This window comes from Thunnus thynnus, chromosome 15 (assembly GCF_963924715.1).
Source record: "Thunnus thynnus chromosome 15, fThuThy2.1, whole genome shotgun sequence".
NCBI classification, from domain to species: Eukaryota; Metazoa; Chordata; class Actinopteri; order Scombriformes; family Scombridae; genus Thunnus; species Thunnus thynnus.
The window spans coordinates 19,735,280-19,761,651 of NC_089531.1; the positions used below are offsets into that span (position 1 = coordinate 19,735,280).

A 26,372-nucleotide genomic window follows, 5' to 3' on the forward strand; every position below is an offset into this window, starting at 1 on the left:
CGTTAATTAACTTGCGAAATTGATGTGAGCTTTGATATTATAGATACGGATTAAATTAGACTTTCTCCCTAGATTTTATGATAATTATTAGAACATTTGTCTGCTGTATTTATTGGAGTACCATCAGTGCTAGAATATTTTTTATACTCCAGATACTGACATTCATTTGCTGTTTTCAGAGCCTTTATGCCTCATATCATGCCAGCTGAAGTGATACCATCTGATTCTTTCTGCGATTCATACCTGTGATATGACAGAAAAACATCAGATACGCTTTAGTGTTTTGTTTTTAAAGATGCGATAATTATACAACTCCATCCAAGCATGCAACAGTCGATCCAATCTCATTTCATCTTAATCTCTCTGGTCTCTTGCTACTTTGCTTACCAGCTGGCTGACAGGTGGACAGCCACTCCTGACATGAGAAGATCTGCTCCACCCATAATACTTAGAGCTCGCCTCCGCATCAGGGGGGAAATATGAGACTGCGGCCATTGAGGAAACAACTTAGACAGCCAATCGGAGCACAGCACATCTGGAGCAATCTGTCTGCAGGCCAAGCTGGCAGCACTATGGGAGACACCAGAGGAGAAAAGCAAGATGTTCGATTCAAAATGGCTGAATTATATATATTTTTTTAAATCTTCAGGTCCAGTGAGGCAAATTAGCAGACCCAACCTTTAGTCTTTCCCATTAGAACCTGCTTATTAAATGAATAGAACCGCGATTAAAGGAACAATTACCTTTGAAGGCAAGGATGTCTCTATATCTGACTTAAAGTTGAACAGCAGTGCAACTGAGTTGCCAGAGCCTCTGTCAGTGACATTGGCATTTTTTTCCCCAGGAGTGCATTGAAATATTTATAAATGGTTTAAGCTTTAGTGCTTGAATCCATCTATGATCACATTTCACAGAAGAAGAAGAAGTTGTAGCAGCAGTTTTAACCACTGCTGAGCTTCAGTCAGTAAGCAGAGTCTGAATCTGGAGTTTGCAAGCGCAGTGTCTGGTAAGCTAAACTAGCTGTCAGTGATAAACTTCTTGACCCAGGACACCCTCCCATTTTTGAGGAAAAGAGAGTTGGTCCATGCAAACTGCCAGATTAAACTCAGGGTGAAACTGGTGTTGTCTCTTCTGTCCTTCTCATGACCCTTTGCTTTTGGAGTTAAACTGAATTTTTCATACTTCATAATTTTCTATTAAATGCTCTACAAATGGAATCAGGTTTTTGAATGTCTACAGAGAGCAACACAGGGATAAAATATAACTGAGTGTTTCATGTGGAATGTGTTTGAATCAATAAGAAAAAAAAGGCTGATGATGTGGAGCTTTGCAGCCATCTTTGATTTCATACGCCGCCTGTCTATTCTCTCCAGCTACTTCAAGGCTTTAGCTCCTCTGCAAACATGGGAATGTAACTCTGCAGTGAGTGGGAGCTCTGCCATCTTTAAAACACGTTTCATCTCACTCGCCCCTCCTCCCCTTTCTGTCTCTGTCTTTCTATCTCTGTCGTTTGACTCGGGGAAGAGTTGAGGTGAAGTTGTCGGGAGTGTCCAACAATTACTTTTTTCTTGCACAGAGGGGGAAGGAAAAAAGCAGGCCTGTCTGTAGGCAGTAGGAAAAGAAGAGTTGTGCAGTTATTTGGGATAGATTAGTACACTGTACAAGGGCACAGCCAAGACCTTTCTGAGTTCTGAGATCCTTTTTCCTTTCCACCTGCAATATTTTGCTATTTTGCAGATACACTCCTTTACATATTTAGTGTTACAGGCAAATGCATCTTTAGAAAATATTGAAAACAAGTTATGTCCTGGTGATTTAAGTTGTAATAAAAGCATTTTCCACATTTCCTCAAATTAAATTTCTGAGGCACACACCAGGAGAAAAGGAGAAAAAGGGCCATAACAATATTTTTAACCTCAAAAGTGCTGATTTGTTTTAATGGTCTTTGCTTTCTGTTAATCATGTTAATGCATGTGTTTAGACATTGAGCACATCCCTGCATTTGTCCATAAAATGATGTAGGATTATGTTTATGCTATGTGTGTTACTTGCTGAAATGGACAGTGGGTGTGTAGTGTGAGGGCCACACTGAGTGATGTTAGAGTGGTAGTAGAGCAGATGACATGTCTGGTCATGTGGGCAGGTAAGAGCTGCTCAAAGAGAGATAGAGAGAGAGAAGCATAGAGAGAGAGAGGTTGGAATTAGATCTTTCACTTCTACTCAACTTCACACCTGCCTTTTGTCAGTCTAAAGCCGCAGCAGTATATTTTGTGTATGTTGTATGTGATCCACTTTATAGAAAATAAAGGCTTCAGTATTGTTTTGCTCAAAAACAACAACAGGTCAAAACTTAAACTGCTTTGAACTCTAACAGATTTCAGATGTAAATGATTTTATTTAGATTGTTCAGGGAATGCTTGGTGCATATGGTCTGCACTTGAGTGGAAAAAATGAAGCACGACACAAAACCAGCTTGGCTGCATTATGGGGTTATTATATTCATATTACACAAAATAAAAAGTTGAAACTAGAATGCCTTCCAAAGCAATAAAAAATAAGGCTGAAGTATCAGAATTGTTTAAAAAATATCCGTGCGTAAAAATGGCAGAATAGAAATCCATTCCATTACAACTCCAATAGATCAAAGGGAATTCAACAGATAATCATACACTCTCCCTAAAAGTGATTTTTCCCCCAACGAAATCCAAAAGAGAGAAGACCCAGGCCCTCCCGGTGCCAACTGATGCCCATCTACGTATCAAAACGGGCACATTTTACGCGCAAACCTAAGCTGCGCGCAAGGTTGAACGTCCCGCGCCCGTATCTCCCCGTATACTGACAGTCCGGATTCACTGCAACCCGTAAAAGAGGGAAAAAACTTAGGCCTTCTTCTCCCTTTTAAACCTCGACGCTGTCCACGTCCTCAAAAAGAATGGATCTAATTAAAACGTTGCACTCGTCATCATCGCCAAAGTTTTGCCAAACGGTTTCTGGTGGAGAGGAGGCTGGGAGATGCAGGACCACATGACTGACTCCGAGCTGCAGAGGGATGGGAGTCAGATTGGGTTTCTCTTCTCTCATTGGCCGGTGGGCTGACTTTTGACACGCAGACCAGGGACCCTCCTGCCGTATAAATAGGCCCGATAGAACTTTATTATTCTAGCATCAAGGCTGCAGGCTTCTGCTAAGTTTGGAGTTACTCTCGTCACCACAACTGTATGCCTGCTTGAAGGTGGTTTAAAAACAGGGGCTCAGCAGCACAAGGAGTCTGCATGTCCATTTAGACATGCTCAGCTTTGTGGATACCCGGATTCTGTTGCTGCTTGCAGTAACTTCATACCTAGCATCATGTCAATGTAAGTTTTAATATCTGCTCTTTTCTGTGATGGATATTTTTTTCGGGTCCCACTGCTTGAGGATCTTGCGCTTGGCTTTTGTTTGGGACTTACATCAAGGTCAACCAGAAGACAGCTCAAAGCACTGCTGAATAAAACTCAACGGATTGAGTTCGTGCTGAGGATTCTTCACTTTTTTTTTTCCAAGGATACAATAATTATCATTTGTTTAGTTCCCGAAAGGGAGAAGTTGCGCTCCTGAAAAAAGTTTTGTCGCTTTGAAAGAAGTGTAAAGTAGTCGTCCTAGTGTCTTTTCAAAGCATATAGTGCATGTAGAATAATCAAAATAGGTTAAATAGGGATTTTCTTTAAGTTGTAGGATGAAAAAGTTTGGGGCGTTGTACTTATTGTTCTATCCAGACGTCCAGGGAATGAAGCTTTATTATAGGAAACTGCAATGACTCCCCCTGGTGGCCGTTGATGCAAACATCTTCTTGGCACCAATTTTGATTTTCTCCTCCATCGAAAGAGACAAATCTGTTTCTCAAAGCCAAAGTAGAAATGAAACTAAATGTTTACACAAAACGGTATTTCTAGATTTTGTTTAACTAAATAGCCTTTTATATGACTGCATTTACAGTTAATGCCTGCATAGTTTAATGCCATTTCAATCACAAAAGATTTAATGAAAAGATTCTAAGATATGCGTTTAAGTTGATGCTTTTTTGCAACGTTTTCAATATTAAAAGTAGCCTACCTCAAATGGGGAGATGAACAGTCTTACATCACTTTGAATGTGCGCCGCCCCGTGGTCCAGATCTGACATGACGTTTTAGAGTTCATGGGGAGGTCCCAGCTGTGCCTAACCCAGCCATGAGCAGCTGGTCCAGATTCAGAGGGGATAGCTGATGTCCAGTTGCACTGATGAGTAATACCTGCAACCAGGTGTAGATACCAAAAACAACCAATCAGTCAAGTGAAGGATACAGTCATCAGATGATCATAAACAACACCTTTTAAACAAATTTGGAGAACAGAAATCAGTCTAATTGAGATAAAATTCACTCATTTTCAACAGTCTCAAAATGTGTCTTTCATTAATATTGTAGCATTAATAACAGATGTCACAATATTGTAGTTCTTATCTTGTTTGCAGCAGCAAGACAACTATTCCGGTCCCGAGGGCATGAACTACCTGTTCAGGCCTGTTAGCAGTCACAGCCTAAATATAAGTCTGGAATGCTATATTGAACACTGAGATTCACATTCATTACAAAGTTAGACATTTTGAAGTGTGCAGTGATTCACACACCGTGCAGAGATGGATTTCAGCTAAACTTTTCGTTGGGTTGAGACGTGTCATACAGGAAGCAGTTTGTTAGAAAAAAACAGTGTGGGAAACTTAATTGTTTTAGAGATGACAGAAGCATTTGCAGCATGTCCAGATACAGGCGATACTTGTAGTTTTTGAAGGCCCAGATGGAGGTTGACACCCTCAGAAAACACATAAAAAGTCTAGATTTCTATTTCACATTGAATATTCTTTAAGTTGCGGTTAGTTCTGCATAATGGAGATACTCCTTTCTCGGTCTACATTTTTCAAGACTTTTTTCTCATGCAGAGGAAAAAAACACTTTAATCTAACATATAGGAAGAGGTTAACACATTGAAGAAGAATAGAGATGGATGCAAATGACACTGTTTCTTTTTCAGGTGAATGATTTGTTCTAAAAATGCCTATCATGTTTTAACGGAGTATTCCCTTTTCTCTCCCCACCCTCCTCTTCTCCCTCTTCCTCCTCCTCATCTCTCCAACGCCACAGACTCGGTTAGTACATATGCATGCAATCATGACAACAACATTTCTTAAATATAGCTGTACCTTGTCACTTTTGCCTTTTTGCCTTCCAAAACTTGTGAAATGTCCTACTGAAGAAGACCTTCTCTTTTCTTCTTGACTGTTTGAGCAATCTCAACGATGGCAGAGCGTTTTCATTTAGGAATTTCTACCCCTGAACAAAGTTGTTTCTCTTGAGTTTTCTCCCTTCCTGTCCATGAATAGGTGAGGGTCCTATTGGCCAAAGATTGTGTCAATGAAAGCTAAAACTGCAGTGCTGAGGCACCCGTGGGGCCTGGCACAAAGGATCCTTTCTAAGGACAGCAGAGAGGGGCAGAGGGAGATTTGCCCCTAACTGCTGGCTTTGAGTCAGTTTGAAGCCTTCCTCTGCTCCTTCATTGGGATTTAAATTAAGGAAGGAAAACCTGGTCTCAGATCAGCAACTAAAAGTTGAGATATTCAGTTTAGATTGAACAGAGAAAAGAAAAATATTGAATTAAACTTTTATCAAGACCCCTGATCAAAGACGAAATAGTCCCTGATGAGTGTTTCTTTAAATAATTCTGCTCATAATTGAGATTGCCAAAAATAAAATACCTGACAGAATATTTGCAGCTTTAGCAGCAGCATTTTAAAGTTTTAAAGGTGCAATACGCACTGTGTTCTTCTGGTAGTATTTCCGAACTTTACTTTGTACATGGACCAACATTCACTTACTGCCAAGAGGTTGTTGAGTCTGCTTTGGGACACTGCATTGTTCCTTTAAGCATCTCTGTGCACATTTTCATCATTTATATCATATGCAAATTGCTCTGCTCTGTTTTAATCTTAATTCCTGTATCTGCATGAGCATGCTCCAGGTATCCTTGTGACAATATCACAGCAATATTTGCATGCTGAGTTATTTTATTCACAATGGAAACTCATCATCATGATTATGCAAAAGTTAAGGAGGAGCTATCTTAGGCTATATTGAACTGAATGTTCAATATAACCTAAATGTTAAATGTCATAAAGAATCACTGAAAAGACTGAATAAATAAATCTTACATTTATTTATCTTCTTTTCTATTTAGGGAAGCCTCAAGGTGAGCACATAATGTTGTTCTTATGTGTCTTTAGCACCTAGAGTGTGGCATATCAGACACAGGAAACAGAGTTTAAGTTAGAAAAGGTATAATGGCATCATTGAGATGTCTAGTCTAATCACTGAAATGTGTTTTAACTTTCTTGTCCTCCCTCTGTAAGGTCAAGTTTGTTTGTGTACACATTTTATCTATATAAACATATACCAGATCATTTAAACACAATTCAAATATGATTCTTCTTTGCCTTTAGTTACATTTAACGTTGCTTTAACGTTTAACGTTTGCTTGAAGAATAGTGTGGAGCTAACAGATTGTTTAAGCCTTACATTGAGCCATCTGCTCTGTGTTTTGAGTTGACTGAGTGATTTTTCTGCCGCAGGGTCCCAGAGGAGACAAAGGACCTCGAGGTGACAGGGTAAGCTGAAGTGAAACTCTGCTGCTTTTGATGAAACAACAGTTGTTAAATGTGTAATTTAAGTGTATAAATGTGGTATATTTATGAAGCCTCATTGGCTCAGTTTTTGTTGACATCATTTGACCTCCTGACCTCAGTAGGCCACACCCCTTTGTTTATATCCCCATAGCCCCTGTGTTTACAATGATAACTGTAATGTGAATAGATATGATAAATGCTATTTAAGATATTGTGACCTAATTTATTTAATTACAATTGTATTTTTAAACAGTAGTACTGTTTTTCTTCAACAATACTGAAATTAAATCTCATCATGCAGTATATTACAAGAACACATTAACAAATACTACAACAGCTGCTTTATCTGTTTAGCTATGTATCTGCTGTGTAATGTGACTATTCATTTATTATCACAAGAAACAAGCCTTTCAGCTACTGCGGGGTTCACTTCATAGCAGCATCCTCAGCCATTAGCGGATGTTCATTCAATAACTTTGTTTACTCACGATATATCATCTGTGTTTTACAGGGTCCTCAAGGACCTAATGGAAAAGATGGCAAACCTGGACTCCCTGGCCCCCCTGGCCCCCCTGGTCCCCCTGGACTCGGAGGAGTAAGTCTACTGTTTGTATTTGCAAAATAACCAGCCTGGCCTCACAGTGTTTATCTCAAAAGTGGTCAAAAATGTTGTATTGGCTTTAATTTGGCCACCAGTATTATTTATAATGCAAACTCAGAATAACATCTTTATTTGATGTATGAATGTGACCCACATTCAGCACATTCAGGGATCTGCTGCTGTGTCACGAGATCCATGAAACACATTCCTGATTTCTTTTGTAACTGTTGACCTCACTGCCTCATTAATGATGTCATAACACTGTGACCTTTGACCTTACGTCCTTTACCCATACGACCCCACAACCTTCATAAGAGATAAAACATGGTTGACACACAACTAAGCTACAAGTGTTAAAGCTAAATCCCTTTTAAGTAAAAAATGCTTGCTTGCAGTTTATGTTAAATCATTTTTTATATGCAAAAAGGCTCCTATTTGTGTTAGAAAATGCTTTTTTTATGTTTGATCATTGTATCATAAAAAGTTTGTAGTATGTACATCTAATCAGTGCTTTATTTTTGTTGTTTAACAGAACTTTGCTGCTCAGTATGATGGCGTTAAGGCTCCTGATCCCGGCCCCGGACCCGCTGTGAGTGCCCCTTCCTCTTTCTCTCACACACACCTGCACCAAAGCATACTAAGGCCATCACACACATTGCCACACATTACACTGATCCATGTCAATTCACAGCACTATTCACCTACAAACTCCAAGCTATAAGCTGTCAATTATTTTTGTGCATTTCTCTGTATTTTGATTCTAGTTCTGTTACAATTGCACTGATGCCTAAGGACAATTTTATTTAGTGTCATCATGAATTGTTTTTCTCCTTCTCAGGGTTTGATGGGACCCAGAGGCCCACCCGGACCTCCTGGACCCCCTGTAAGTTGACATTTTCCCATAGTTCAATTGTCTGATCAATCAGCCATGAAATAACAAAAACAATGTGCTGTTGCACTTGTTATGCTGTCTACATTATGACTAACTACTGTGCCTCTTATCATTTAATAGGGACCTCAGGGACACACCGGACACCCTGGTGAGCCTGGAGAGCCTGGACAGACAGTAAGATTATCCTCCAAAATATTCACAATAATTCAAATTATTAGAGCTGCAACGATTAGTTGATTAATTGATTAGTTGCCAACTATTTAATTAATCGCCAACTATTTTGATAATCAATTAATCATTTCAAGTTATTTTTTAAGAGAAAAATGTCCAAACTTTATGGACCAAACAACTAATCAACTAATCAAGAAAATAATCGACAGATTAATCGGTAATGAAAATAATCGTTAGTTGTAGCCCTACAAATTATTACATTATATCATCTGTGAAATCTTATCAATGCTCTGGTTTTCTTTCCAAGGGAGCTCTTGGTGCTCGTGGCCCCCCAGGACCTCCTGGTAAAACTGGAGAGGATGTACGTATACATTCATGTTTCTACACAAGCACATTTTTGGAGCTATTTTAGTTTTAAATGTTTTGTCTTACTTTTTCCCTGCTTTCCTGGGATTGTATTGAGTTGATGATATAGAGGTTGTCATTGGTTCAGTTTCAAATGTTAAAGGCTATTTTTGTTGACTCACAGGGTAACAACGGCAGACCTGGCAAGCCCGGAGACAGAGGTACCCCCGGCCCTCAGGTAAGATTTCCACCAAAACACCAAACACAACCAGTGACACAATGTGACATTCTTATTTAAAGTAGTAAATTAGTTGAAATGATCACCTTCTTGAAGGACATACAGGCCGCAAACAGATACAAAAGGTGAAGTATGCCTTAGTAATTAATACTCTCTTTGTTTTGACTTTCAGGGTGCTCGTGGATTCCCCGGAACCCCTGGACTTCCTGGAATGAAGGGACACAGAGTGAGTGCCTATCTTTACCTGCTGTTTTACCTGCTCTATAATGCTCACCTGAGTCTCACTGGCTTGAGGCAAGCAGCTGAAACTGCGCCAAAAAAGAACAAAATGGAAGAAGAGAGACATACCTGTGCTTTATAAAAGTGGACCTTATTTTCTGGGAGCAGTGTTCCTCATAACAAGTGACACTGGGAGTCATTATGGACCTGACCTTCTTCTTCCTGTCTCCTGAGGAGCTAGAAATACGAAAGTGCTTATTGTCTTACATTAAACATCTGTTGACTGGATTGACAGAAAGTAGCAAGCCTTACTGCTGTCATCTTTGATGCCACCTCATAGATGTTATGGTGTCTTCCATATAAACCAGAGCCAGATGATAAACGTCCTGTGGAGCTAACTTTCCTTCAAGTTTCCCATGAGACTTTGGATGTCTCCCCTCCTATATTCTTAACAGGGCTAAAAAAAATAATATTCTAGTTCTTCCCCTGAGAACTTGGATCATCAAACACAGATCCCTATCTCCTCATTTGATCCCTAATATTTTCCTTTCGTGGCTTATCTCTAGAGTAGTACACCACCATTTTTGATGTTCTACTTACCCCTTTATTCTAGATGTTCTAGACTATTACCAGTTATGTGATATCAGGTAGCCCTTACCACTGTAAACATCTTCCATCATCTTGTTCTGTGTTTGTTTCAGGGTTACACTGGTCTGGATGGACGCAAGGGAGAGCCCGGTGCCGCTGGCCCCAAGGTAAGAAGGGCACTATCAACAAATGTTGCCAATGAATGCATTTAATTATCCCAGTTTCTTCTATTTATGTATTGCTTTTGGTAAGTTTTGAATATCCCAGAAGAGTAGATTAGTTTCTGTTACAAGTTTTGTATTTGACCTATTAACCTATAACTTTGAGACACTCATCACCCCAATCCACCTTCTCCTGCCTCTCTATAGGGTGAGCCCGGTGCACATGGAGCTGCTGGAAGCCCTGGACTTGCTGTAAGTTCTTGATCAAGCTTCACCATTTATGCACAAAATGTGTTTAGTAATTATTACTTCTACTCATTCACCAGAATTCATCCTTTTGCCATTATATGATTGGAGTAAGGACATTTTCCTGATCTCTCTTGCTTTCTATGTATCTTCCCTTCAGGGATCTCGTGGAATGCCTGGTGAGAGAGGTCGTGTTGGCCCTGCTGGCCCTGCTGGTGCTCGTGGTGCTGATGGCAGTGTTGGACCTACTGGCCCCGCTGTAAGTATCCAACCCCTTTTACCTTTTATATTATTAGATTAAAGCATTTTGTTAATAAGTAACTCAAGAGTTAGATAGAATTAGACTAGCACCCATGTTAGACAAAGATTAGTTTTTTAAGCTTTAACCTGAATGTGAACTTTGAGCTGTATGACAGACATCCTGACATCATGTATGCTGTTCTTCTTCATAGGGCCCCAATGGTGCTGCTGGTCCCCCAGGTTTCCCCGGTGGTCCCGGCCCCAAGGTAGGTCCAATGTCACTTCCTGTTTAGGTTCCTGTTTAGGGTCACAAAAGGATACAATTCTCATTAACACACAGTATAAGCATCATTCAGAGACATATCAATCTCTTTCTTTATATCTTTTTGATGCATCATCTATCATTGTTCATCATACCAATAGCTTATTGTACTGTATAGTATCCCCAAGGGAATAGTTCACGCACAACAGCTCCAGTAAATATTTTCATATTAAGTGCAGTACTGCTCACACTATGACACCAATAGCCACCAGGTATCAATGAGACAGTGTTTGATTATAGATGTGTTTGGTCTTTGACAGGGAGAGATTGGACCTGCTGGAGCTACTGGCCCATCTGGACCTCAGGGATCTAGAGGAGAGCCCGGTCCCAATGGTGCTGTTGGCCCCGTTGGTCCCGTCGTAAGTACACAAACATGTTTCTGCCATGATTCCCCTGGTCACCTTCCTGTCACTTGTTACCAGGCCTGCAACAATTAGCACAAGCGTGTCTTTTAGTTAGTGTTTGATTTAGACTCCCTTGATTTTCAAAAGATATTTGTTCCAAACAAGATCAGTCAATTTTAAAAAAGTGTAATTCTAATTAATCAGAAGATGGACGTCTATCGGTGCGTTATGAGTATCATGGCACAAATAATATGGTTTGCATTTCTTTTGTTGTCTGTTGTTATGTCCATTAAGTTATTGCTTAAGTTGCTGAAGATCTGTAAGCAGCCCTTTACAGTAGTTACATTTTGATGTGTGATACTATCACATATTAGTTAAAAGTTAAAAAGTTAAAAGTTAGTTTAAAAAAAGTAAAAATAACATTTTTGTATTCTTGTTTAATCTTTCAAATAGTAAAATGTAATTATTTTGTTGCAATACATTTTACAGTCTTGTTTAAATTTGTTTTGATAAGATTCCCTGTTTTCTTGTCCTTTTTCCCTAGGGTAACCCTGGTGCTAATGGCCTGAATGGAGCCAAGGGAGCTGCTGTAAGTATTCAAGTTTTACCAGAAGTGCATGTGTCAAAGCTCATCTAGGGTCACCTACAGGTTACAGCAATCAGGCCTATGCCATGCTACACACACAACACACACATAATGAGGTTGTTTCAATTCTAGAACATTTTACTGATAGCAGTATTATTATTTTTTCTATTTAGATTTATCAAAATATAGTCTCTATTAAAAATATATGATGATAAATCCAAAACAGCTCAACTGGGGGAAGAGATAAAATAAAGACAATTTTTCAAGTTAAGTTGTTGCGTGATGCTCACCTGTCCATCATGGCTGTTGTTTAGGGCACCCCTGGTGTTTCTGGAGCTCCTGGCTTCCCCGGACCAAGAGGAGGACCCGGACCCCAGGGTGCTCAGGGTGCTCTTGGTGCTAGAGGCCTGGCTGTGAGTACACATTCACAAAAAACATCCACAAAAATAAATATACACACATATTCATATAATGCATACACCCTGATTTATGATTGTTCTTTTCAGTAATTGTGTCTGTTTATCTGCATCTATTTTAGGGAGATCCTGGTGCCCAGGGTGTTAAGGGAGACACTGGTGCCAAAGGAGAGCCTGTAAGTTTTAATCATATCCTGATCATGTTTTTCTAGTGCATTTATTAAAACTATGTCAAACTGCAGCTGCGGACATCTGATTTGATGGTGCCCTTCAACTTCTCTGTTGCCTTCCTTAGGGTAATGCTGGACCTCAGGGAGCCCTCGGACCTCAGGGTGAGGAGGGCAAGAGAGGACCTACTGGCGAGCTTGGTGCCACTGGCCCTGCTGGAAACCGTGGAGCTAGAGTAAGTACAAGATCAATGTTTGTGATGGGTGGTATTGTATCCATACAGATCCGAAACCAGAGCCATGTTACTTGGATCACCTGCTAATGCCTGTGTGTGTCTCCTATAGGGTTCTCCTGGAAGCCGTGGCATGCCTGGTTCTGAGGGAAGAACTGGCCCCATTGTAAGTGTTCAATAAACAAATTTCATTCCATCAACATGCTGTCAGCAAACAATAATATAGTCAAAAATATAGTATAATATAGTCAACATTCATTCATGTAGTGAAACTTCCTCTTGATTTCTCTTCCACTACTTTGTCTCCTTCTCACAGGGAATGCCTGGTGCCCGTGGTGCTACTGGCACAGGTGGACCTCGTGGACCCCCTGGAGATGCTGGCCGTGCTGGTGAGCCTGGTGCTGCTGGTCTCAGGGTGAGTCTTCTGCTAAATTTTGTTTTTGAACAGTAGTGTAGGGGTCTGATCTCTGTGTGAGTCACAGAGACATTCAAAGTGAGAAAGAGGAGGGTAGGCCTGTGGTCATTTGAAATAGCTGTGTTTGAATAGTTTGGAGATGTAGTGGTATAAGGTCATGAGTACCAGGCTATTGTCAGATGTGAACTAGTCTTTATTTGGAAAAAATTAGTTGCTCGTAAAACCCAAGATTCAATGAAAGGTAGTTATAATTATCTCTAACCTGAGCGACTAGATGTAACAGTACAAATTAATGACAGTACTTATATGACTCACCAATATTTATTTTCCACAGGGTCTCCCAGGAAGCCCCGGAAGCTCTGGACCCCCAGGAAAGGAGGGACCTGCTGTGAGTAAACCTGAATTTTACGAATAGAATTTATCATAAAACTTCCTGTATTTTATTTCAGTCACACACACATGGTGCCATTGGTCTCATTCTGTCATGTTTATGATCATGGTTGCTCTAATGAATCCAATTAACATCACTTCCTCCTCCTACTTCCGGTTTCCTCCTTCAGGGTCCTGCTGGACAAGATGGCCGCACTGGTCCTCCCGGCCCAACTGGACCTAGAGGCCAGCCCGGAAACATTGGCTTCCCAGGACCCAAGGGACCCTCTGTAAGTAGAAACAAGGCCACAATTGGACCAGGAAATTATGATGTGAAATGATATGTAATGTTTTTCGTAACAAGTTCATCATAACTGTACTTAAATGACCTTTTACATCCTTCAGGGTGAGGCTGGCAAGCCCGGAGACAAGGGAGCCACTGGCCCCACTGGACTGAGAGTAAGTCAAATGATACCCAGCAATTGTTTCCTATTTTTCACTGATTCAACTTTTTAAAAAGAAAACAACCTTAATATAATTTGCCATTATGGAAGCCATCCATTGTCTGTTATTATAACATGTCACCATGTCCCTGTCTCTGTGTTTAGGGAGCTCCTGGACCTGATGGCAACAATGGAGCCACTGGAGCCATGGGACCTTCTGTAAGTGTGCTCACATACATACACCTTGGTAGCATTAAATGTAGTAGTAGTTCACCATTTTTCTGACAGATACATAGAATATTCTTGACTCTGTTGCCATAACCATCAATTTGTCTTTTTTAACAATGGTCTTCTCTCTTTCTCCCAACAGGGCGGCCCTGGTGAGAAGGGAGAGCAGGGACCATCTGGAGCTCCTGGCTTCCAGGTTTGAATCCATCATCTGTCACTATATAAACCAGCAATATAGACTAATTTTAACTTCCAGTGTTGTTTTACCCAGTACATCGTTTTACTGCCCTTCAGGACAATGTTTTGATTTGCTGTTATCATTTACTGAAAAAATTAAAAAATCAATTCTACAGCCAAACCAAGCTTGATGCACCAATCATCATCTCATTGTTAACAGAGCTAAGAAATGACCCAAAAAGAAACATATTCACAAACACAGAACAAACTGCAATTCCATGTCAGTAGCTACATCAAAAAAGATATCCTTGGGGGCTTTATCAACACTAGAAAACATTGGATATATCATTTGTATTTCAGTATACTTTTTAGGCAGCAGTATTTTTATAAATGTTACTATTGATTCCACTGGTGCTGATGGTGCGTTTTGATATTTACAGGGTCTGCCTGGCCCCGCTGGACCTGCTGGAGAGGCTGGCAAGCCCGGAGATAGAGTAAGTAATACATAATAACAACGCCAACAGTCAAAAGCGCATGTCATAGATGAACAAAGCAATAAATTGTTGAAGTTACAGTGCATCTTTAATGTATCCATTCATGTATCACCATTCAGGGTATCCCAGGAGACCAGGGAGGTGCTGGACCTGCTGGTAGCAAGGTACGTTTACCTGTCACCGCCTTTGTTTTCCAGACCACACAGCTACTTATAGTGCCTTCTTTATATTGCTAGATTCCATTGAGTATTCACCTTTTCAAACTTAAGAAGCACAGTGTATGTTTACATCAAATGAAGCCCATAGCTGCCAGTGCTCTTTTATTTCCTGGTTGGCTCACAGATTTTCTATTTCAGTAAGATGCCCGAACCTCTAAAATAGTTATGTAACAAAACAAATTCTTCCAAACAAAGAATTTCACTCAGATTACTTTTGCATACTTGTGATGAGGTATACACACACACAATAGACCTTCCACTGACTTCTTCTGTGTGTTCCTCAAGGGAGAGCGTGGTAACCCTGGTGCTGCTGGAGCTGCTGGAGCTCAGGGACCAATTGGACCCCGTGGACCTGCTGGAGCACCTGGTGCCGATGGTGGCAAGGTAAGGTGGGCTGGGGAAAAACCTGTTTATAGATGATCCTCAGACATATAGATAGAGTGCACTGCAGAAAATGTTATCCACAGAAGTTTTTAATCAAGTCTATATAAATTATTTGGTGCCTCAGATAAACACAGCTGTATACTACAAAAAGGGTTGGTCATATGCACAATAAAACAGTGTCAGATCAATAGGAACAGATGTTTCAGAACCATCTGTGTTTGATAGCAAAAATGAACCACGGTTTGCCTTGTCTGTTTCCAGGGAGAGCCTGGCATTGTTGGATCTACTGGTGCCCCTGGACACCAGGGACCCGGTGGCATGCCTGGTGAGCGTGGAGCTGGTGGTGCTCCTGGAGGCAAGGGAGAGAAGGTATGTGCGAAAAATCTATCATCCACAAGATTGGCAGGAGTGTCTAAAAATATCTTAATCTCTAAAAATAACAATGTGTCAAGTTTAAACAAAGTGACTACTACTGTTAACACCTGTTGTTGAAAATCGATTTCCTCTCTCTCATTCAGGGAGAGCCTGGACACAGAGGACCTGATGGCAATGCTGGCAGAGATGGTTCCCGTGTAAGTTTATATCTCCTCTTTAGGCTATCAATATGAAAATTGTAGCCATTCATTCTATTAGTTTTAGTACAACCAGTCTCTTGGTCTTAGCGTCCTCTCCTCTCTTTTTCTAGGGACTGCCTGGACCTAGTGGACCCCCTGGACCTACTGGAGCTAATGGTGATAAGGTACGAAGGTGATATGACAGAAACCACCAGAATAAAGGTGTTTAGGGTGACACTGTAACATAGACAAATATCACAGAACTTTGTTGCAATTTAAAAATGGCTGCCACCAACATTATTCAACAATATGGCGGACTAACTCCCATACCAGTGACCATAAATGTACCCACAATAGAAAACCATGAATACATGATTTTTGAGATCACATCGCTGTCATGAATTCACTTCCTGGACTAACTGAACATGGCTGCTCCATATGCTTAGACCTGTCACTCCTCTGTAGCAGAAATTGTGATTACCCCCAACACAGTGTTGTAGAGTAACTGAAGCTAGAACCTCAACACTGCCGCCTGATGGCCATTTTATAATATTGCATCAATGACTCACCTACTTAATTAAAATTACATGAGTAACTTACATATTAATAAATGCAGGAAGCAAAAAGACAGATTTGATACATGTTAAAATATTTTCTTCTTTTTCCTGCAATTTGTAGCAGTTAAGGTTACCGATGCTGTGATATTTATAGAATCAAAAGAATTACCATTTGTAGTATTCATATAAGCTGACTAAGTTTTTTAATTGACTAAAGAGGGAAAAATATTAAATACTCAGAGGGCAGCAAATGTTTTGTTCATTTTTCTAGATTGTACTGTTATTAGTATATATGTTATAAGTACATTTCATACAGTGCTGATGTTGACAAAAGGTTTCTCACATGCATATAAACATATCTGCTCTGCTGACCGTCCATTGCTTCTCTCCTCTAGGGTGAATCCGGTGCCTTCGGAGTTGCTGGCCTCCCTGGACCCCGTGGAGCCCCTGTAAGTAGCTGTGGCTCACTTTCCTCATATTAACGGATATCAGTTACTGTACTATATTCACCCCAAATGATCTGTGGACATAAATATCAAACAGATAGCTAAAAACCACACTAACATGATGCTTTTATGGCTTTTAAATCAGCCGGTTTCTGACCAACTGCTTGTTGTCCACAGGGCGAGCGTGGAGAGGTTGGACCTGCTGGAGCTTCCGGATTCGCTGGACCCCCTGTAAGCAAGCGACCAATCACCTTGCAATATAATATACCATACACACAACCTGTTTGAGCTGCAGGATATCACTTAAACTCAAATCAACACACAAATACTGTACATAAGCACATACAATTGCTCAGATGTTGACCAAGCCCTATTGCTCCACATCCCTACAGGGCGCTGATGGTCAGCCCGGTGCAAGAGGAGAGCGTGGACCTGCAGGAGGAAAGGGAGAAGTTGGCCCCTCTGGCCCTGCTGGACCCGCTGGACAGTCTGGACCTGCAGTTAGTACCATTTACACAAATGCACTTCATCAGACATCAGACAGGCTTTAAAATAGGACCATAGTGAGACCATTTGCTTCTCTAGCCTCTAGCTATGCTAATACCCTCTGGAATAACACCCAATAACACAGGGATTGTTTAATTTTGTTTATGAGTTCTGATGAGATTTTCTCTAATCTTCCTCTGTATCTAGGGTCCTTCCGGCCCTGCTGGACCCATTGGTGCCCGTGGAGACAATGGCCCTCCTGTGAGTATTTAAACATACAAATAATTAATTCCGGATGACACTTATTGCATCCATAAATACTGCCCCCTCACTCACACATAGACACACACACACACCACATATTCTTGATGACAGCTCCATAATCTTTGACTGTGTGTTTTTGATGTCAGGGTCTGACTGGTTTCCCTGGAGCTGCTGGCAGAGTTGGTGCTGCTGGTCCCGCTGTGAGTATTGATTTTATATTTTAAATGATTAACATTTGACAAACATACAAACACACATTGGATACACTGAATTACAATAACCATCACCACCATACTTATACTTTGTACCCTCTCACCCCACTTAGCCAAAAACACACACACACACACACACATCTGACATTAACCCACTCTCCTCCTCCCTCAGGGTATTGTTGGACCCCCTGGCCCTGCAGGTCTCGCTGGTAAGGATGGTCCCCGTGGTCTCCGTGGTGATGTTGGTCCCGCTGGTCCTTCTGGAGAGCAGGGTATGGTTGGACCACCTGGTCCTTCTGGAGAGAAAGGACCTTCTGGAGAGTCTGGTTCCCCTGTAAGATATAGCCTATACTTTTTTTCCTGTCAAAATTATACAATTTAGAGGCATCCAATCACAGCTCATACAAACAACTAAGCTTATATCTGTATTGTGCTCATATAGACCCATCAATCTCCATTGACAACTCATTTGCGTGTGTTTGCTTAGGGTCCTGCTGGTATATCTGGAGCCATTGGTATGCTTGGAAGTCCAGGATTTGTTGGTCTGCCTGGAGCTAGAGGAGATCGTGGTTCTCCTGGTCCTGCTGGTCTGTTGGTAAGTACAAATGAATATTGATATTACCCCTAAAGGATTCACCTGTACTATGACTACCTCAGAACTATGTTACCATATCATACATTACCATACCAATCAAATCATTAGAATTGTCCCAAATATGTATTGGCAGTTACATTTTACCAGTTCGAACAATCAACGCATATTTGTGAAATTACACTCACACTGAGCTGCATGCATGCAAAATGTACTGTATGCATCAATAAGAAATTCTTCACAAACATGTATGTATTATTTAATGTTTACAATCACATGCCCATTTGGTAGGCTGATTGAATTAACACATGCACCTTTACTCAAGGGAAGATCTCCCAGAAAGTCGAAAAGACATTGCATACACATCAGTTTAGGTATAGTATGGAGTCTATGATTGTGTTTGATCCAGTGATTTTCTCTTTATCCTGTCATAGGGAGATGTTGGTAGAGTTGGACCTGCTGGTCCCCCTGGAGCCCGTGGTCCCTCTGGAAACATTGGCCTGCCTGGTATGACCGGACCCCAGGGAGAGGCTGGACGTGAGGTAAGGATTTAACATGCCAATATAAAGTGGTCCAGAAACCTGTAATAGTGACCTGTGAAGAAAGTATTAAAATATCCCATTTGAGTAGAAGCACACTGAACAAAGTACAATTTCTTGGTTTAAAACTCCACAAAGACTACTCCATGAACTAACAACAACTTGACATGGCAGCCTAATATAAAGCTATAACAGGAACCTGAATGTGAACTGCAGTATTCTTTGCCATTCACAGGGTAGCCCTGGTAATGATGGACCCCCTGGCCGTCCTGGTGCTGCTGGATTCAAGGTAATGTCCACTCATACACCTTAAAGTATGTTTGTACACAGAACACATTCATACATGCTCTGTATGTACCCTTTCTCTCCATGCTTAGGGAGACCGTGGTGAGCCTGGATCCAGCGGTTCCATGGGACTTGCTGGAGCCCCTGGACCTGCTGGACCCACCGGAGGTGCTGGAAGACCTGGAAACCGTGGAGAATCTGTAAGTATCAACAGCAGCCCATTCTCATCACTGAAATTGGCATTGACGAATAGCAACAGGATACACAACATACCTAATCTACATTTGCTCATTTCAGTCTTTGTTTAATTCTCATCTTTCTTCATCTCTAGGGCCCCTCTGGTCCCGCTGGACCTGCTGGAGCTGCTGGAGCTAGAGGCGCTGCTGTAAGTATAGTTAACAAGTATAGTCATAACAATAGCACATAGAAAATTAAATTGTTAAGTAGCACAAAACATTTTCACCTGTGCATGAAAATTGTATCCTGTTCTAGCGACATGATGGTTCTTGCAATGTGCGTGTGTGTGTGTTCTAGGGACCCGCTGGAACCCGTGGTGAGAAGGGAGTTGCTGGAGACAAAGGAGAGAGAGGCATGAAGGGTCTGCGTGGACATCCTGGTCTGCAGGGAATGCCTGGACCTTCTGTAAGTAATGGCATACCACCATGATGCACAAATAACACACAGTCACATGTACCTCAGGGTCGTCAGATGTTGTATTTGCATTAGCACTATGATGTAAACATTGCATACAGGGAAAATCTTATTAACATTGTCACTACGATGTCATTTATTGATGTGGTTTCTCTCCTCTCAGGGACCCTCCGGTGACACTGGACCTGCTGGTGCAAACGGAGCTGCTGGACCTAGAGTGAGTGGAATCTTCATTACCCACAATACACCAGTGGTTAGGGTAGAAACTCTAGCAAAGCCATTGTGTCACTTATCCAAAATCTAAATTAGGACAACTGACTCCAGGTCAGCAGGGCAGATTTATATAATATAAACAGAGGAGGTATCCAAGAATTTTTCATTGTAATACGATCAACTACATTCATGCATAGTCTATCCTGATGTAACAGAACACGTACTACACCTTAATCTGAATTTCCTCTGTTGAATCACTAAAGCACCACAGGCAGGGCATATTGTAATTTGTATATATGATGCATATGTATGATACAATATATATGATGATCTCCTCTTCAGGGCCCTTCTGGACCCCATGGACCCCCTGGTAAGGATGGTAGAGCTGGCGGTCATGGTACTATTGGCTCCCCTGGTGCTCGTGGACCCCCTGGATACGTTGGCCCTGTTGTAAGTACACTGTATTTGGTCATTTTGTAAATCAGACAGTTTAGCTCTCTTGCCTTTTCCATCAACTGCAACTGTGATCTGCATATCAATCCCCTCTCTTATCTATCTCAGGGTCCTCCTGGATCTCCTGGTCTGCCCGGACCTCCCGGTCCCTCCGGTGGTGGATACGATGTCTCTGGATACGATGAGTACAGAGCTGATCAGCCTGCCCTGAGAGCCAAGGACTACGAGGTTGATGCCACTATCAAGTCCCTCAGCGCTCAGATCGATAACCTGCTCACTCCTGAGGGATCCAGGAAGAACCCTGCCCGCACCTGCCGTGACATCAGACTCAGCCACCCTGAATGGAGCAGCGGTAAGTTGAAATTCATCTAATAGCACAGTGGGACAACTATTTTCCCCCACATGTAGTAAGAGCTATATTCTCTATATTCTATCATTTTGACCCTCTTTTCTTTCTTCCTTGTAGGATTCTACTGGATTGACCCCAACCAGGGCTGCACCAATGATGCCATCAAGGTCTTCTGTGACTTCACCACCCGTGAGACCTGCATCTACGCCCACCCCGAGAGCATCGCCCGCAAGAACTGGTTCAGAAGCACCGAGGGCAAGAAGCACGTCTGGTTCGGAGAGACCATCAACGGTGGTACTGAGGTGAGCAACTACAGAGGGGAGGCACATTTGATTTTATTTGAAATAAAGGGGTTGTAATACACTTGTGTATGTAAGACTGAAGTAGTAACATCTATTGTTTCCTCGCTGCAGTTTACCTACAACGATGAGACCCTCAGCCCCCAGAGCATGGCCACCCAGCTGGCCTTCATGCGCCTGCTGTCCAACCAGGCTAGCCAGAACGTCACCTACCACTGCAAGAACAGCGTTGCCTACATGGATGGTGAGAGTGGCAACCTGAAGAAGGCTGTGGTGCTCCAGGGCTCCAACGATGTGGAGCTGAGGGCCGAGGGCAACAGCCGCTTCACCTTCTCCGTGCTGGAGGACGGCTGCACTGTGAGTAGCTCTTTGCTTTTGGTCATTTTTTATGTTAGCTTCATTGCCTCAGTTTCATTCTCTCTCATGAGAGAGACAGCAGACATCAGAGTAATATTAGCCTTTTGCCTGGCTCTGGCGCATTAACAGTAATGTTAAGCAATATGCATTATCACTGGTAAATTAACTGCTAAATAAATGCAAATTTACTGTCATCAGACAGAGCTCATTTCTGTCCCAGAGCTGTGTGATGTGTATTGCTTTGCATATTGCTTTGTGAATGCTTTGCCACAGTGCCTATTCTGAAATTCGGTCTCTCCTTTTCTTCATCTACCCCTGCAGAGACACACTGGTGAGTGGAGCAAGACAGTGATTGAGTACAGAACAAATAAACCATCTCGCCTGCCCATCCTCGACATTGCACCTTTGGACATTGGTGGAGCTGATCAGGAGTTTGGTTTGGACATTGGCCCAGTCTGTTTCAAATAAATAGACTCATGTTAAATTAACACCAAAAAAGAGAGAAAGAACGAAAAAAGAAATCTCTGCCCTCCTTTCTGTGTTGTTTTTTTATACCGAATGCTGATTTCTCTCTGCGCATCCACTTGCTTAAGATGGGCAACTATCGGAGAGGACTGAAAGGACTGAACGGAGCGTTTGTGCAATGCAAATTAATACAGCAACCCAAAGGGACGCAGGAAAACACCTTGTTGTGGGACATCATGTCATCCTTTTGTAAAAAATAAAAGAAGTGTAATAAAAACGCTGAAAGTATGCATCACTTTGTGGTCTTTGTATATCTTCCAAAGAGGAGGTTTAAAACCACAATTTCCATGAAAATAAGGTTTAAACTACCTCATGCCTGTACGTAAAGAAAATACTATTAACAAAACCTGGGTCCACAACCGAGATGTTAAGACTTCTAATGCTTCAAGCTTTGTCCCGTATCGGAAGGTGCTCAGTTACTTGAAGCAGAGATCTATGGTGCTAATATGCAGCTGTGGAGCAAACCACTTTTTACTGTATTACTTTGTATTGACGTTTGAGGAGTCTTGCATCGTCCCCTGATACTCCCCCACTTTAAGCAGGTGGAACCTGATGTCTGGTTTTTGGTTTTTTTTTAAATTTTGTTTTGTTCTTTTTTGTTTTGTCTAAGTTTTTTTTTTCGTTTGTTTGTTTGTTTTGTTTTTTTGTTCAGGCTTTTTACTCTTCAAATCCCACACAGTGTTCATACTGACAGCACATACTTCATCCAATTCTGAATGGTTTTTAGGCGGCCTCTCTCTCTCTCAAAAAGTGACACCACAAAGTCTATTGTACCTATTTTGTATATGTGAGATGTTTAAATAAATTGTGAAAAGTTCTGAAATAAAGCATGTCCAATGTTCCAAAACACACTACTCAGTGACTTAAGTGCTTTCATGTTTTAATGACACCATTGAAGGTGTGTCACTGTATTTTGGTTCTAGTTTGGCTGATGATTCACATATCATCATTGACTTAAACATCTTCCTATTTTGGAAGCACAGCCATATCCTAATTTACCTTCCCCCCTCTTCTTGCTTTTCAACAGTACATCCAATTTCAATGTACAGTAAATTCCTGTGTACACTGTCCATGCCAATGTGTGATTACTAACGTGCATTGTTTCTTGTAAATATGCATCCTCTGATGTTGCTTTTCTTGCATATTACAGCTTTTGCATCCAAATAAATTTCTGTGATTTGGATCAAGGCTTGAATTGCAGTGATACATGCACACAATTATTAGTCAGGCTCAATATGGGAACATGGCATTCCTGCAGAAATTACTTTTTTTTGGTCACTTTTTCAGAGAATAAGAATCAGGTTGAGTTCAGTGTGTTGAAGGAACTGGAATATGCAGACTTTGTGAAAAACGTCATTTAATTATACGTCCACATGGAGGGAGCTCTATTCAGGGTGAGCTGCGGGAAACAACGCAATAAAAAGTCGCCTGCAGTACTTTCTATAACCACTAGAGAGCAGTGTGGCATGGTTTTTTTGTTTTGTTTCGTTTGTTTTGATCAGCAATACAACTTAACGTACCTTAAACACACTTTAGAGACTGTAAAGTTGGGCATAATGGAAGGAATCAAGAGTGCTGCTCAACCGCTCTCCCCACCCAGATTTTCATAGTCAGTCCAGTGTATTCAAATTACTGCCACCCCACTGGCAAATAAAATCTGAGATAGGCTACAAACTCACAAGATGCATCTAGGATCTATGGCTCTTCAATGTCTTTCATGCCCAGAACCAATAACATTAAAACCACAGATTGGACCTTTAATGGTACATACATCAGGCTACAAACATACACTGTAATATTCTTTTACATGAAGATGGCAACTTAAAAACCATTTTGTTGATGTTGATGATGTAACAATTTGTTTTCAGTTGTATAATTTACCTCCATCTCTGACCGAATCTAAACCTGCTGATTTACAGCTCCAGCTAACACTAAACAGGTTGCTCTACAAATTTTCATGGACATCTTCAGCCTTTTATAAAAGCATATTGTATGTTTGCACAGTAGAGATGTCAATATAACTTTCATTCAGCTCTGAAATTAGAAAGAACATTTGCACATATACATCTCAAATAATAGTTGTGGGGCAAGGAGTCCTTTGTCTGTCACACCCAGCTGAAGGAATACAAGTCAAGCAGCTAAGAGTGTATAAATAATTTGACAGCAGAGTGCAGAGTGAAGTGTTGGACTTCAAAAATTGTCCCAGCATATTTACAGAACAAGAACAGGGGATACAGTATGCTACTGACACCCAGAGACATGTCGGATATCTTTGATGCTTTAAAGGTCTAACAAAGATATGTTGTAAAGTGTTGGAGCATCAGGTGAGAGTGTATTCAGAGCTCAACTGGGTCACACAAACACACACACACATATATCACAAGGCACAGAGCACAGTGCACAGTGCACCCCACACACAGATTACACAAAACAAAGTGCAAGCATCTCAGTGAATAAACAACTCAGTACATTATATAAGTCATTCAAACACAGTAAACACTAAATAGTGCTAAACATTGCTGGCAAAGAGTTATATTAGACTGAATAAATGTATTTAAAAGAACTAAATCATTTCAAATTATAAATTAAATTTAAATAAAAATTTGAAAATAAAATACAATTCAATTAAATACATGTAAATTATAATGTACATTCTATTAAAATTAATCCATCTAAGCAATATCATTAAATCATATTAAATTGAAAAAAACATAAAAATTGCATTAAAAATAGCAAAATAATATAACAAAAAAATTAAATACATTACATGAAATTAAATTATAAAATCAACTGTCTCTACTGTGGACTTTATATGGACACATATTCAAATTAAATTAAAAATTGTATAAAATGTTAAGAAAAACTAAAAAAAAAAACGATTTAATAAAATCAAAATGAGAAATTAAATCACATTAAAAAATGAAATCATTTTTTCATTTTAAATATCAAATTAAAAATGAAATCAATTAAATTAAACTACATTAAATCTGATAGATAAACATTGATTTGTTGATTGAGTAACTCATTTTTTGGGGTAATTCAACAACTAGCACATATTCTACAGGCAATCCATAAATCGGCCAGCTATGTCCAAGTAGTGTAGAAATGTGCAAACATTTTCACAACACTGACATGATGAGGTAAATATACCTGCAGCATTTATCTGATTGTGAGCAACATATTGCATCACCAGAGTGTGGGACTGCCTCTAACTTCTCTCATACAAAAAACCCACTTTTAGCCCTGACATTTTTTATGAATTACTTATACAAAAAACTTAAGGAGTGCTAAAGTTAGGACTGACACGCTCCCTTATTCTTAGGAGTTTCTCCTAACTCATGAGTTTTGTGAATATAATAATAATAATAATAATAATAATAATAATAATAATAATAATAATAATAATATAAAGTTTATTTATATAGCATTTATCAAAACAAGCAATCACAATATTTTACAAGGCAGAGATAAAAAAGAACAAAAGATAGAATACAATGCCAGATACACACACATTCCCACATATATATCAATAAAACAATTATAAAATAAATGACTATCTACATATAAAACAAATCAATAAATAAAGATTATAAGAAAGCCTTGTGATAAAAGTGAGTTTTCAAAAGCAACTTCAAAGAAGATACTGAATTTGCAAGTGTGAGATTCTCAGGCAGGTTGCTCCATAATGGTGCCCTGACAGAAAAGGCTCTGTCTCCTTTAACCCTCAACCTTGCATTAGGCACAGTTCTCAAACTGCATGCAGGTTGATAAGGGGAAAGTAGCTCTGAGATGTAATCTGGGGGCAAGCCATGAAGTGCTTCAAATGCTATAATCTTAAAATCATTTCTAAAACCAACTGGCAGCCAGCGTAAAGACATTAAAGCAGGAGTAATATGGTCTGTTTTCTTGGTTTGTATCAAATGTCTGGCTGCTGCATTTTGTACAATGTGAAGTCTGTGAATTGGTCTGTGATTTTTGCCAGTTAGGAGGCCATATGGCCCTTGCATGGCTGTAGCAGCTCACAATAGACATTGCTTGGCTATAAATATATACATATTTTTGCAATCAAATATTTAATGAGATGATAACACAGTCCACAACCAAAAGCACAACTTTTTTGAGTGTAACAACAATAACAGAAAGCAAATACTTAGAAAATTTTTCAGCAGTATAATTTACCTCCAGCTCTGACAGAATCTAAACCTGCTGATTTACAGCTCAAACCTGTAAATCAAGGGCAACCTGTTTAGCATTAGCTAAACAGGTTGCATATTTGTGTGGACATCCTCGGCCTTTTATAAAAGCATGCTGTATGTTTGCACAATAGAGACGTCAATATAGCCATCATTCAGCTCTGACATTACAAAGAACATTTGCACGCATAAATCTCAAACAATAGT

The 26,372-nt window shown here is 40.4% G+C and overlaps 1 protein-coding gene across 1 annotated transcript; it reads left to right on the top strand.

Moving 5' to 3' along the window:
* The first annotated feature begins 3,154 nt into the window (after nt 1–3,154).
* col1a2 (collagen, type I, alpha 2) lies at nt 3,155–22,823 on the top strand. Its single transcript, XM_067611212.1, has 49 exons — nt 3,155–3,356; nt 6,623–6,675; nt 7,205–7,288; nt 7,827–7,883; nt 8,133–8,177; nt 8,307–8,360; nt 8,665–8,718; nt 8,887–8,940; nt 9,113–9,166; nt 9,861–9,914; nt 10,116–10,160; nt 10,315–10,413; nt 10,607–10,660; nt 10,977–11,075; nt 11,605–11,649; nt 11,961–12,059; nt 12,185–12,238; nt 12,358–12,465; nt 12,575–12,628; nt 12,779–12,877; nt 13,212–13,265; nt 13,438–13,536; nt 13,652–13,705; nt 13,855–13,908; nt 14,060–14,113; nt 14,535–14,588; nt 14,708–14,752; nt 15,092–15,190; nt 15,452–15,559; nt 15,709–15,762; nt 15,876–15,929; nt 16,697–16,750; nt 16,925–16,978; nt 17,140–17,247; nt 17,441–17,494; nt 17,644–17,697; nt 17,882–18,043; nt 18,197–18,304; nt 18,736–18,843; nt 19,076–19,129; nt 19,218–19,325; nt 19,457–19,510; nt 19,660–19,767; nt 19,940–19,993; nt 20,332–20,439; nt 20,551–20,794; nt 20,909–21,093; nt 21,205–21,447; nt 21,769–22,823. Exons 1-49 carry the CDS (start codon nt 3,287–3,289, stop codon nt 21,913–21,915), a joined length of 4,071 nt encoding a protein of 1,356 aa, XP_067467313.1. The 5' UTR covers nt 3,155–3,286; the 3' UTR covers nt 21,916–22,823.
* The last annotated feature ends 3,549 nt before the right edge of the window (nt 22,824–26,372 follow it).